Here is a 14921-nt window from a genome sequence, read left to right as displayed (position 1 = left end):
GAGTTTTGCTAGTCAGATTCCTGTGAACCAAACATTTTAAGAAGTGAAGAGCCTCTTTCTGACACACAAAAGTTCAAATAACTTGTATTTTGCACCATGATCCTGGAATTGTATTTTGAATTGTGGTTGACAGGACATGCATGTTGTTTTAAATAAAACTATTTTGGCTAAGGGGTTAGATGCATACCACTCCACTGGAGCTTGTTTTACCATGACTATGCTAGTATAGTAATATTCACATTTAGATCAATATTTAACCTTCAAGAGGCTTAAGAGATTTTAAACTGGACTCAGGTTTACCATTTCTCTCCTGTCCTCTGTCCATTTTAAAAATATGCAGGGAGTTTATTGCTTTACTTTGTTGTTTTTATTATGTGTTTTGTGTTTTTATTTTGTATTTTTATGCTATGAACCACCCTGAGCTTTTTGGATAAAGGGCAGTATACAATTTAATTAATTAATTAATCAAATTAAATGAATGAATAACAAAATTTAGGGTAGTACGGTAAGTGCTACCTGTTTTTGATGCAATGAACCTAAAAGAGATGACTAAATGTGTAACTGTAAATCAGTGACATAAAGCACTCAGGCTTTTAGTTTCTGCCAAAATTAGCAAAGGTAAGGCAAACAGTGACAAAGCACAGGAAATGGTGTACAGTGTGCTCCATCATCAGGTGAATACTAACAACAGGACAAAAACCCTCTGAGTGGTCAGGACGCACTCTAAGATAGTAAAGGAATGGTAATATATGGCAAAAGTTTAAGATAAACAACAGGAGTTGGATCACTAAACAGCTATCCTGTGGTATATTTTCCTTTGATATCCACTGTAACATCCACTGTTCATCATCATCATCATCATATCCCACCTTTTCCCTGGACTGGGACTCAAGGCAGCTTACAAAAAAAGTGCAAAATACAGCTAAAACAGAAAAGCTAAAAGCATAGAAATCATTAAAAAGTAATTAATCAATAATATAAAATATGAATAACGATAAAGCAGCCCTTTCCTTAAAAACAGGCAGTTCCTAAAGGCCTGTTGGAATAACAAGGAAGAGGACAACAGGGAAGGAGCCAGTCTAACTTGTTCCAGGAAGAGAGTTCCAAAGTTTGGGAGCAGCCACCAAGAAGGCCCTCTCCTGAATTCTCACAAGCACATCTGTGAGGGTGGTGGGACTGAGAGAAGGGCCTCCCCCTGAAGATCTCATGGCCCGGGCAGGTTCATATGAGATAATAGGGTATTGCAGATATCCTGGGCTAAGCCATACATATGCAGGTACTGTTCATCATGTGGAAGCTTGAAAAATATTTGGGTTTACATCTGCACAAGGTGGTTTGATAACATAAGATTGGTTTAAGGATAAAGTGCTCATGAGTTTATTAGCAAAACTTAGTTCATATTCTGTATCCTACCAGGTAGCAAGCGCTTGCAAATGATTTTAAAAACACAATTACCCATCTGGAAGGGCTCTTTCATGAGCTTTTACTGAATGTATGGTCCCTAAAGCAACTACTTGTGGTCTTATCATTGTGAGTGTTCTTCTTTCTCAGATACATGTATATTCTGGCATTTAATTATAAACCTTGACCTATCTGCTGTATTATGTTGACATGGTGTGATCACAGCTCTAAAGTCTTTTGTGTCTGAGCATTTCCTTGAATAAGGAGTAAGATCATATGGAGCTAATTCAGATACTTGATTATTGTCACTCAAATACACTTAAGAATTTAAAATTATGTTAAGTGTGAACATATTCTGCAGCAAACAATCACGCCTTTTGCAGTGAATTCCAAATCTCAGGCATTCATGATTTTAAATACTATTATCCTCCCCCACTTTTTTCCCTTGGAAGGAGAAGAATCCTGATCTGCTTTGGAAGGCATTCCATACTCATGACCATCTTGTTTTTCTGCAGAGCTTTCAGTTTTATTATATTCTTTTAAGGTGGAGTCAGCAGACACCTAAACAATTCTCAGTATACTGACTGCTGGGCTAATGTATGTATGGTTTCTGAAATATTTTATCCTCTTTCCCCAACATTCTGCTTACCTTTTGAGGGCTGCAGTGCTTTGTACTGCCAATTTTAGGGATGATAGGCACAGATGCCTGAGTGAGACTCGTTACAGGTGGGTAGCCGTGTTGGTTTGCCATAGTCGAAACAAAATAGAAAATTATTTTCAGTAGCACCTTAGAGACCAACTGTATTTGTTCTTGGTATGAGCTTTCGTGTGCATGCACACGAAAGCGCATACCAAGAACAAATACAGTTGGTCTCTAAGATGCTACTGAAAAGAATTTTCTATTTTGTTTTGAGTGAGACTAGTTACCGGTAATTCAGAATCAAAGTGGATTTTTAGCAGAGAATATTTCACTGTGCATCACCTTGCAGTTACTGCTTCTCCCCCCACTGTTATTTAATCGTTTTGTAACATTGCGTAGTTAGCCTTAAGACTGAATCATCTTGTACTATCTTGCTTTTTTAAGGTACTGGAACCCAGAAAGTTGGCACTTTCATCACAGTGAGATCAGCTAAGCTGTTCTTTTGACTGAGTACAATCTGTGTGGTCCCTGCTCTTAGCTTGGTTGGCAACACACAGCATTCACTGGATTTACAGGAACCAATATCACCCTATGCAAGGCAGCATGCATGTCAATGAAGGGAGGATATGGTGGGGGGAGGGAGGGAAGAGTCACACAGAGGAAACAGAGAGATGTTCTTGTAAATATTTATTTATTAAGGTGTAAATAAGAAGTTAAAAGCTGGAGAGGATACCGGTGTCAACGATGCTAGGAGTCAGATCATGAAACAGGACTGCAGGCTCTAGCCATGCCACAAGCTCAGGCAGCCAGAAAACCCTCTTTTAAATCTGTCAAATTCAGATTTCCATCAGCTGTTCAGTACCCATAATAACTTCATTAATGTGCTTAGCTGTAAGAAAGAAAGAGAAACACATTTTAAAAAATGAGTTATTCAGTAAGGAATTTATTTATTTTTGAGGGGCACAGATTCTTTTGTAAGTTAAGCACAGCAAACAAATGATCTGTTCCTGTCTGAGGCAGGCACCTAACCAAACATTAGAAGGTGCCTTGAATGAGAGTGCCTACAAGTATCGATCATTGCCACATGCAACAAAGGCAGAGAGCAACTAGCAGCTGTAGCTGGCAGGTGTATATCTGGAAATCAGCATGGAGTCACACTGGCCTAAAGGAAGGAAATGCTGTAGAAACTAAATCACAGTTCAACCCCACCCAGACCAACCTCCCTTTGGCAAGAAGCTGAACCCTCTTCTGTCAGCCCCATACGGAAGAGGGCCCAGAATTAGCAGAAACAAAAGGGCTCTATGGGAGTTTTCAGTCCTGGGTCGAGAGGCAGTTCTTTTCAGCTGGCTTCACCCTGTTCTAAAACCCAGATAGGGTTTTGAAAATTCTCCACCTCCTCAAAATTTTCTTACCAGGCTGTCTTTTATTTGCCATTGGCAAGGTTACAGATGCATTCAAGCCACAAAGAAAAGAGAGGGATTAAAGAAGGTACTTTCAAAAGGGTCCCAGAATTTGGGCTCTGCTTGGCACAATTGTTTCAGACTGAGAGCATCTGTGCCAAGCAGATCCAGAGCCACATCAAAATGTCTGATTAGTGCTTGGTGAGGGAGCATTGCCTGGCCCATTTGTTCTGGGTGCTCCAACCTGAATGGCTTGGAAAATGTGTCACTTGTTACGCAGGAATTTCTGCTGGGAACAGAGGAGTGCTGCAACAAGCAAACTCCTTGGGAAACGCAGACAGAGAGCCCCTAACAGAAAGCTTGGGGTCTAGAAGGCTGATGAACTTCTGTTGCAATCAAACTGCAATTTGAATAAACACAGGGACAGAAATGACTCAAGTCCCAGCAAAACTCCCATCATGGCACTGGGCATTCATGATAAAGTGCTTTCCTCCACCGGACAGCAACTATTTGCTGGAATCATCTGTCCTGGAGAGCCCTGCCTTTAGGGGGAATATGAAAGCATCTCCTTGTTGTTTGCTCAATTAGCTCCAGACAGATTGCTGCTGGTGATGGCAAAGCTAAGCTATAAAAGAGGAGGAGGAGGAGGAGGAGGAGGAGGAGAAAGGGTGTGTGGGAAGAGAGAGAAGGGGCTAGGGCCAAAACCCAGGACCACCACGAAGTTCCAGCCCTCAGGGGCTCCAGAAAACGTTCAGTTTACTCACTCAATTACATACACTGTTTTATAAACCCTTAAAATAAAATAGAAAACAGTCCTTGGCACAGAGTTCCTGTTCTATTATACAGTAGTGATGAAAGACTCTGCTGTGTATGAGCACTCCTGAAAAGCCAGAGATGAATTAATAATAATAACAATAACAATAACATTAAAAAAACAGAATAGAAAGGAGAGGGTGGGGTTGAGATTGCAGAAATGCATAGATGAAAAAGCACACTCTCTGGGTGGCTTGAGCTAGTGCAAAAAGCAACTCCTTTCTCTCTCTTGATCTGATGGTAGGTGGGATAGAGGGCATACCCACAGGCAGGGAGCAGCTGCAGCTAGAGGTCAGGAGGTGGGGTGGGGCCCGGAAGTTCCATGTGGTGAGGGAGAAGGGAAACAGGTGGTGCGGGGCTGGTTTGTTTGTGTTGGTAGCGGGAGTGGGAGCTTCTCACAAATGCTTGCTCTATTCTGCTCAGGATTTATTTAGACAATTCAGTGGTGGCCTCACAGGCATAATGTGGTGGATGGTGTTGTATACTTTAGCCATCAACAGGGGCAACTGCAGCTCCTAGGATGCAATGCTCCATTTAAATAGGAGACTTTTGTTAGTTGATGCACTCACTATAATGGGGTGTGTCAGTAGGCTGAGCACCTTTGGGTCTTCCCAGGTGTAATAAATGGGGAAAGACGTACTGTAGTTAATCCCTATTGTTGCATTCACCTGTCGGGTAAACAGCCAAAATATCTATTATCAAAATGTTTTCACTAAAAACAATTAATCTGAGACTTCTGCCTGGACAATAACCACTTAGTTTGGGACTAGTTAGCCCCAGAAAGCTATTCCCACAGTGAAAAGTCTTGCTTAACCAATATTAATTATGGACTGATGTCTTCTTGTGTAAGTGCTGGGAGCTGGGCAAGAAAGAAAATGTCTTACAGAGGAACAATGGACAAGGCAGCTAGGGGCAAAACAGGAGGAATTTGCTTCTGCAAATATCTACAGGATTGGAATATCCATGCTCTAGCTGTAGCAAGAAACCACTAGCTCTGCCTCAAAGTTCTAAATTCAGCACCTTTCTGCACTTCTGATAAATTAGGCACATTCTGTGATCATGATGGGGGTAATGGAACAGCTGGAGCAACTATGCTCAAGATCCCTGAAGAAAGCTGTTTACTTTGTTCAGTTCGGATAGGTTGCCCCTCATGCACTTAGACCAGGGGAAGGCAGAATGGCGCCCCCTCCAGATGTTTCTGGACTCTGACTTCCATTATCCCTGACCACTGGTCATGCTGCCTGGGGCTGATGAGATATGAACTTCAACAACATCTGAAAATGAACAAGCTGGGTACCCCTGACTTAGACCAATGGAAGAAGAGCCAGCAGATGAAGTCCAGGAGGCATACAGACAGAGAAGAAGGACAGATATGTCCCTTCTATTGCTGGGTAGGACAAAGTCAGTAGATGCACCAGGAGAACCCAGGAGCTTAATGCTCTCCAAGAGTCTGCAAGCCAAGACAAAGGGAAGGAATGCTAGTATGAGAGAACCCCATTCCAGAACCAAACCTAGAAACCCCACTGGACATACCCAGAAACAGAAGGAAGGAAGATTGGTTTGCCGATTTAGGTATTCTTGAGACAGGCAGAGCTCCACATCCGAGAAGGAAAAAACCTGAAGAGTTCTAAGACTAATATTTCAGGATTTAAGGGATTGCTAAGGAGCATCAAAATCCCATTCCTTCAAAGACTGTTGCACTTGAATCTTGAGATCACTGCACACAATGTGGTATCATATTCTGCTGGGGCTGGATGGGAAAGTGATAGTGGATAAACAGACCCTTCGTCAAGTCAAGGGCAAGACAAAGCAGATCAGAGCAAGCCCCTGGGCAGCTCCCAGTGTTCATTGCTCGCTCAGGTATTGATGACGTTTCCATCAAGAACCACAGTCATCTGAAGACTTAAAGAACAGACTGGCAAGGCCTTCCCTTCCAGTGGCTCTGTCTCATTGAGAGGGCTATATGCAATCTCTTAAGGGGCCTGTCACTGATTCTACAATCACATGTCGCAGATAAGCTGCTATTGGAGAGCTATATTTTATTGTGAACAAACAGTCCTAGAGTTAAACAACAATCTTCTTGGATTAGCAAGAATCTGGATATCTTCATATCTAGCTCTCATCAGTCTATATTTTGTCTTTTTATGGGTACCTACTATTATTTGAAGGGACACGGGTGGCGCTGTGGTCTGAACCACTGAGTCTAGGGCTTGCCGATCAGAAGGTCAGTGGTTCGAATCCCCGTGACGGGGTGAGCTCCTGTTGCTCGGTCCCAGCTGCTGCCCATCTAGCAGTTCGAAAGCACATCAAAGTGCAAGTAGATAAATAGGTACCGCTCCTGCGGGATGGTAAACGGCGTTTCCATGTGCTGCTCTGGTTTGCCAGAAGCAGCTTAGTCCTGCTGGCCACATGACCCAGAAGCTGTCTGCGGACAAACGCTGGCTCCCTCGGCCTATAGAGCGAGATGAGTGCTGCAACCCCAGAGTCGTCCGCGGCTGGACCTAACGGTCAGGGCTACCTTTACCTTTACTATTATTTGAGCAAGAGAGATTTCATCAAGCCTGGCCTGCTACTCTTGCAACCGAGTCCCTAAATTTAATGACGGGAGAGGAAGAAATGGCATGCTTATGAAGCTGAGCTAAACAATATTTTTAAAATGTATGTAGAAAAATTGTGGAAAGCATTGTCAGCATTTTCAGGTGCATATGTGACAGATGCATATCCAGGGCTCCTCAGCCCACTTCTGAAGGTGAGTTGGGGAGAAACAAGAACAGGAGATGAATGGGACTGCAGGTTCTTGCCATGTGTTTTTTCTATATTTCTGCAGAGCCACCCATATGCAGATGCCACTGTAGGCTGCATGTACACAGCCCCTTAAGTCAGTTCCCTGGAGTTAAATTTCCAAGGCCTTCCAGATGCACAGTTGCGATTATACAAATGTCATGCAGTGATTTGGACAGCTAACAACAAGGTCTCTGACTCACATGGGCTGTTTACAGAGAACCTCAGGCCACACAGAGCAGTTTCCTGTTGTGATAGATTCTAGTCCAGGATAGACCTCTGCATTCAGAGTCTGATCTCTTTTGACCTTTCTGCAAAAGTATGATCATTATTACAGAAGAACAGAGAAGCATTTTACATTTTAAGGAGAGAAGCAGCCTTTTAACTTCAGCTTGTTTTCCACTGAAGAAGGTAAAACTGGATTACAAGGCTACTGCCAGCTATTGGCTACAACAAATGTGCCAGGCGGGTTGTAAAGCTGACTTTATATTTAATGGGCATGTGAAAGATGAATGCTTGCAGCTCTTAGATTCATGACTATAACAAATTGTTTAAGACCTACAAAACCATAATAATCAGCATGCCAAAAAGGGTTATATACCCATCAGTTCTTGAAAAATATTATTTCTTAAGTTTCTAAATCTATTAGCAAATAAAAGTATGTTCAAATCCTTAGCACTGGACCTATGATGGCTTTTCCAAGGAGGTGCAGCAGCATCACAGAGAATTGGAAGGGTCAGAAACAGAACTGAGTATAACGTAGAGCTGAGTGTAAAGAATAATTTCTAGCATGAGGAAGGATTAAGCTGCCTTTAATGAAACACTGTCCACAAGACACTGAAGCAAAATAACTGTGTACTAGCTAAACTTTTGGTCATCAAATTGTAAGTATGTGAACATATTGAGGCAAATTAAGTGGGGACCTACAAAAACAATAAACACATGACATATGAAGACTGGCACAGGAACTCTAGAGCAGACATCATCAAAAGCTGTCGTTATGGGTCTTACCAAGTCAACAGGATCATCACTCAATACTCCCCAAGGAACTGGAAGAGTGGTTCATAGTTTGCAACATTCACTTTCGCTCTTAGCTTAGGGGTCAAGGCAATAAGTAACTGGGTGAACAATGTGTGTTGCCTGTGTGTGCATTTGCATGCATGTGGAGGAAACAAGTGGTTGTTACCCACCACAGAAGATCAATTGGGTATCAGTGCTGATATCCAATGGGCATTTAGCACTGATAATCAATCACCAGTGAACAATATTCTTTTTCAAGATACATATAATATATGGTGGTGGTGGTAGAGTCAGGGCAGAGTTTGAATCTTTTCTAAAAACTGCAGGTGCCTCACAAGGGATGTCTACTTCACTATTAGAGAAGCAATGGTCCAGAGCGGAAAAAAGATGAAGAGGAAATAAGATGTTGTCAAATATTCAATAAAGATGGGGGAAAGAAGGAGAAACAGCTATCTGCTAGGATAACTGGGAGATAGCCCCCCAAACAAAAACAAAACAAATGACAACTCCAGTGGGTTCAATTTATAGTGGACTAGACTGAATGTGGATTGCAGAAAGTGCCTCCCAGATGTAAGAGTAGTTGGGCAACTGAACGAAAATGCTACATGACATGTTATTTCCTGGATTACAAAGCAACCCTAACTGTTGATCACCACCTCTACATCTGAAGCCTTGTTGCCTCCTACTGGTCAGGAGGGCAGGTGGGGGGGGGGAAGTGCCAGCGCCAGGCTGGCGCAGCAGAGAGCTCAATCTGGCATCCCTTTAGAATACACATTGTTTCTACTGCTCCAATTTCACATCCCTCTTCTGCAAAGCGGCTGGATAAATATCCAGCAGATCCTTTGCCAGCCCAGTTCTCTGTACTGTGGTACCCTGGTTCCCAGCGGCTTAGCTGACAAACAAATTGGCTCCTGAACGCCGCAAACCTGGAAGTAAGTGTTCTGGTTTGTGAACGTTTTTTGGAACCTGAACATCTGTTTCGGCTGCTGGCATTGTTTCCGGGGCCAATCAGCCAATCAGAAGCCGCGCCTTAGTTTTCGAACGTCTTGGAAGTCAAACGAACTTCCAGAACAAATTGAGTTTGAGAACCAAGGTATTGTTTTACTGGTGGTCTGTTAACTATTCTATATGCTTTATGCTGTATTTGTGACTTTCTATTATGTTCTATCATGTTATTGTTATTTACTGTTTGTAAGTCGCTTTGTGATTCATTTGAATGAAAAGCGGCATAAAAATATAATAAATCAAATCAATAAATGTTCCTCTGCACCCCACCCTCAACACACCCATTTAGGAGCCTCTCATCAGTGGGAACATTGCCTGTGGTAGCTGTAAAATAGTCTGTGTCAGAGCCTCCCTGCCCCTCACAGAGATATCTCTGCTTAATCCAAACACCCAGCAGCATGGGTTGGGGGTTAAGATTGCTCCATTCGTGTCCCCGGGGGTATGGTAAGTCTCGAAGATTTGGCCTGTGTGAGTGGGAAAGGCAAGACTCTTGTGTTCCCTTCAATATTGAACATGAAAAATGGAATAGTGGAAGCAAAGTGCACTCTTGATGGGATGTGGCAATAGCTCCAATTGATAGCAACAGGAAATACTGCTTCTGACTGGGGTAAGTACAGCAAACAGTCAAGGAATATAAATAGGTATTCCTGGGGCTGCTCCTCACTCTGGAAGTTCTAACAACCCAAACAAGTCCTAGCCTGAGCAAATTATCCATGGCCAGGATGAGCATGAGGGTTTTTTAAAAGGCAAAATTTAGAAGATTCATTACTTATTACTTTGAAGTATTGTCCAGCTTACAATGTGGGGGATAGGGTGGTTTAAACAAGTAAAAGAAATAATGACAACATCATTATGATCACAAAGCCTTCATGGTGTCTGTTCATGCCCATGAGAACCAAATGCATTAGTGTCCAAATTAAATGACAAAACACTGTGTAAACACTTCTGCAGCTTGGGTCATACACAGTGTATACAAATCCAGCCAGCCTTTCCATTACAGACAGTTAAAGCCTAAAAATCAGCTTGAGAAAGAAGGCAAGCCAACAATTTCCACCACAAATTAACTACTTGGGTGCAATGCTTTTGTCACAGTTCCACATCCCAAGCAAAGGAGGTGCCAACCCTCCCTTATCCACTCATTTTGAAACCCTGGTTTCAGAGAAGATAGTTTAAACAGCTGGTCCTTGATCAACCATGGGCTCTCCAGCTCAGATGGGCAGTTGCTAAGACTTCAATACCAGCTCCTTGTACTGTAGGGACCAGTTTTTGATGCACCTCATGATTATAGCAAAACTGTTTTAGGATTTTTATTTCACGTGTGTATGTTCCACCTTGATCCAAATGTGTGCTTCATGGCTCCCGGCACAAGGCAGCATGTTCGTACCTGCAACTTCTATTGTCAGCACTTTCAAAGGTTAGAGGCAGCATGGTCCGATTTGGCAAGCTGCGTATCCTCTGAGCACAAACTCATTTTACAGGCACATAGGTTTTAGGAGGTACTTTCAAATAATTTAAATTATTTGCTGAAAATGGTGCCATGAGAGTCCAGGAACCAAACTATATACCAGCAACAATGTATCAGATCATGGATATATTGACAACCCCACTCCTCAAAATGACCACAATCTAATTTCCCACTTGTATTCATGCCACCAAGCATACCTGATCTGGGGCATGTGACAATAGCTAGTTAGTTAGTAACTCCTTGTGTTGCCTGACACTTGTTTGTGATCTAAGGGCCACCACCATTTTAAGGATAACTTTTATTCACTACAGAGCTATTTTGAGTACGCTATTGTCTACATTTGGGGCAGGATTCTAAATAATCTCCATTTCATGATGTTGCTTTTACCACCCATGTACTCTCTTGGGTCCACTGATTCGCTAATCATGTGCACTTGCAGATTGCTCTAGCTGAGAAAGGATAAATCCTGGAAGTGGTGATGGATGAGGAATAGTAGCCCTTCTAGAAAACAGTGGTAAAGTTAAAAGATCATTCATCTGCTTACATTTGGGTTCCAGATGCTGGCTGTTTCCGATCAAGCAGTCCTTGATATCGGCTCCACTCTCTATCACTGCATTATGGCACACAACACAGTTCTGTAAGCTGCACCTGTAATGCAATTATAAATGGGGCTTTATTATTATATTTGTTTTATTATTACCTTTATATCCCACCTTTTCCAAGCTCATGATGGCGTACACATTTGTCCCCCTCTCCATTTGATCCTCACAGCAACCCAGGGAGGTAGGCTCAGCTGAGAGCTAGCGACTGCCCCAAGGTCATGCAGTGGGGGCTTCATGGCTAATTGGAGATTTGAACCCTGGTCTCCCAGGTCCTAGTCCAGGACTCTTAACCACCACATCATGCTGGCTCTGAAATGCAGCAGGAAGTTAGACCAAGAACAGTAGTGACTCCTTGACCAACAATAGCACTGCTACTGCCACCAGGGGACAGGAACCATAACTGTATGGTCTCAGATTCCATCTCTGTTGTAAAAAAGGATCAGGTAGTAGGTGAGTAAAAAAACTCCCTGCCTGAGACCCTGGAAAATGACTGCCAGTCATAGCAGAGCAGACAATACTGATCTAGATGAACAAATAGCCTATCCTTGTATAAGGCAGCTTCCTATGAGCAGACCTGGGATATAAAACCTGCCTTGCTTCCAATTCCAGTCCTCTTCTTTCCCAGCCTGGGTGCTTAGTTGCTATGACAGAGCTCTGTTGCCAGATGTCACAAAGGAAGCATACAAAAGGACAAAGACAAGACAGTTGCCACCTTTCACATTCAGGATGCTTTTCTATTCGCAGCTTCTACTGCCTTGCAGAGCTCCCCCCACCCTTTTGTATTAGGGTAAATATTGCCACTGACTTTGTATTCATGCACACACAAATACCCTGCTATGTTAAACCAACAAAAGCCAAGGATATAAAGCCTGGAATCCTCTCTGGTTCAGGGATTCCCAATTGGTGCAACCTTGCACACTGTTTGCTAGAATAACAAGGACACAGCCAAAATAGTGAAAGGTATACTATCCTGCCAACAGTCTTTGCAAAAGGATGGTTTTAAAAGTCACAGTTAAAGAGTCAGAGGAGAAACAAGCAAGCAAGCAAGCACCTAATTTCAGCTCTCTCAAAATCATACATGTAAGTGGCACTATTCCTTTGCATCTCTGTCTCATGAGAATCCAACATCAGACAAAATATGGATTGTGAAAATCAGTGTTAGAAATATTCACTGGCATTACACACAATTTCCTTCTCAAACACATACCAAAGCATTGTCATATCATAGGCTTCTTGTCTGTGCACAAACAAGTACAAAAACAGAAAAGCTACATAGGCACCCAACTACTTGAACATATGTGATTTCATTATGTAACAGAATCATAGAATTGTAGAGTTGGAAGAGACCATGAGGGTCATCTAGGCCAACCCCCTGCAATGCAGAAATCTCAAAGCAAATCCAGAAGTTTCTATTCCATGTGGAAACAGAAGATAATAGCACACAGAAATTCAGAAACCATAATGCTTTTGGGATACTTCCAAAAGGCTGGATTTCTATGCAATTTCCCAGTGCTTTCCTTAGGCTCTTTCACAGTGAGACACAATTCATTAAAAAAAAAAATTATTAAAAGTTTTCTTGGTTTACAAAGGTATGCACAATGTCTCTTTTTTCAAGTTATATTTTCTATAGGTCAGTTTCATTTGTTGAGACATTAGGGTTACATTCGGAAGAAAAGGGGGGGAAGAGGTGGAGGGGGAAAGGCGAGTGGAGGTGGGGTCGGGAGGCGATGTTTCTAATTTGCTTAATGTATGTGTGGGGTTTTGTGTCAGCGTCGTTTGTGTGGGTTCTCTTTGCTATTTGCTTGTGTTCCTTTGGTGGTGAGAGAAGTTGCAGGGGTGCGGTTGCTTGTTTGTGATTGGCTATGGTGAACTTTGTTTTCGTGTGTGAGTGGGGTGTGTGTGTGTTTTTGAATCAGGTTAGCCATATTGATTTGTATGCTGTTGGTGGGTTCTTGTTGTCTTGTTGGGCTGTGTATGTGAGGAAGGGGAGTCATACCGGGGTGAAGGTATCTTCTTCCTATTTGTCCCCGTGTCAGTTTCAGTTTATTGGTTAATTTTTCTAGTAGGGCTGTTTCAGTGAGACACAATTCTATATTTCTTTTCATCACTTAGAATTGGGGGGAAAGTGTTAATAATTTTCACATTTTATGACATATTCTCATTTCTGGTTGAAGAAAATGACAACCTCACTTGAAAGGTAATATTCAAGCTTTTCATGTTTCATTCCCAAGTTGCCCACTTGCAGCTAAAGAAAGCTGCACTCAAGTCCCCTAGCACAGGATAGATTTAAACCCTGAGAAATTGCTCCCTCTATTGGTTGCCCTTGTCACTGTTCCAGTGGAACACGGCTGTCAAAGCAGGCAGATTGTCCTGTGAGCACAAGCAGCACATACAGGGCTTCAAATATCAAGACAGAGACCTTGACTGGACTTAATGAAAATTCGCAAGGATACGATCATAATGCCCTGGGTTGCTACGGAGACCGACTCCCATCTCAGTCAGACAATTGGGAACTGAGCTTCTCCAGTCAAAGCTGAGTTGACAATCCTCTTGTTGAAAAGAATTTAACTCCCTCTCTAATACATCATAGGGCTCAGAGAGGAATAGGCCTATGGTATGAAAAGGGAGACATTTTAAACAGGCAAGACTCTCCTTGCTGTAAGCCCAACTGCCTCCCCTCTCACACAGCAAGGCTGCACAGTTATGCATGATGGAGTCATCTAGCTCAGGTTGCCTTGGCAAGGCCTCTTATTGAGATGTTAATAGAGGGGAAAGGCTGTGTAGACAGCTCTCTCTCCCTTTGCTCCCTATCCCTGCTTCACTGATACAGCTGCTTCCTTTCCAACAGCTCCATTTACTGCATAGCAGTGATAGCATGAAGAGTATCTAGGATTCACTGGTTTACACACTAGAAACCCAGAGTGTTGTTGGGATTTTAAAAAATGCACTCCAAGTTCAGGTGCAGCCCTTGCAAGACACCCGTGGTTTGCCATTGCAGAGAATTGCAAACTATAACTTTCCAAGCTGAAAGTTTCTCAGTATCTTGATTCCAAGTGACTCTAAAACAAATGTCATGGAAAACAAATCAGAACACACACTCTCTTTACTGTTGAACTTACCCAAGCTTCTAAGCTGGCTTCATTTTTGATGCTAGGTTGTGATTTCAGGAGATACATAAAGTAAACTGCTCACCTCTATATTTTCAAAGGGCAAGTTCTTTATACCAGTATGCTTTGGTGTTACAAAATCTTTTACACTGGGAAAAACTGAAATCAATTAGTCTGCAAAGAACTTCCAGAAGCATCCTCTTAAGACATGTGGCAAACAGGCAAATACCCTCACTCTCTCCTCCATCCCTCCTCCACCACCTTTTTTAACAGGGAGCTTGAGGAAGAGTTCTGTGTTACTCAAAAGCTTGCTTAATGTTTTGTGGCTTTTATTTGGTCTAATAAAGGCATTCTAACACTGCTCTTGTTATTAAGAAACAAAATTTGGCTACTTTCAACATCAGTTGGGCTGAAAGAATCCGTGAAAAAGCAGAACTCTCATTCTGGATGTCAGATTCCAGCAAAACAAGGGAAACATATTTTCTAGCTCCAGGATGACAAAAGCTTACCAGGGCTGGAAACATTTGAAATTCAGTATCTATATGCAGGATTTCAAACACACACTGATAATTCTAAGCTCCCACTAGGGCCCTGCCCCACAATAGAGCAGTTTGGCCAGATTTTACCACAGGAGTGGAGAACAAATTGAAGACGTAAAACACATTTTCTGGGTGTTCCTTCCACTCA

General features: G+C 42.4%; 1 protein-coding gene across 2 annotated transcripts in view; it reads right to left on the bottom strand.

Moving 5' to 3' along the window:
• Nucleotides 1-2713: 2713 nt before the first annotated feature.
• Nucleotides 2714-14921, bottom strand: part of EIF2B3 (eukaryotic translation initiation factor 2B subunit gamma) — a 78014-nt gene continuing 65806 nt past the window's right edge. For both annotated transcript variants that reach the window (XM_033152270.1, XM_033152271.1), the window contains exons 11-12: nucleotides 11070-11173; nucleotides 2714-2930 (exon numbers count right to left, since the gene is read on the bottom strand). In XM_033152270.1, the coding sequence (XP_033008161.1) occupies nucleotides 2878-2930; nucleotides 11070-11173 (157 nt within the window). In that variant the 3' untranslated portion in view covers nucleotides 2714-2877. The remainder of the gene's footprint in view (nucleotides 2931-11069; nucleotides 11174-14921) is intronic.

This window comes from Lacerta agilis, chromosome 6 (genome assembly GCF_009819535.1).
Source record: "Lacerta agilis isolate rLacAgi1 chromosome 6, rLacAgi1.pri, whole genome shotgun sequence".
Lineage (NCBI taxonomy): Eukaryota > Metazoa > Chordata > Lepidosauria > Squamata > Lacertidae > Lacerta > Lacerta agilis.
The sequence above is the reverse complement of the archived record's forward strand: the minus strand, read 5'-3'. Positions and strand labels throughout refer to the sequence as shown.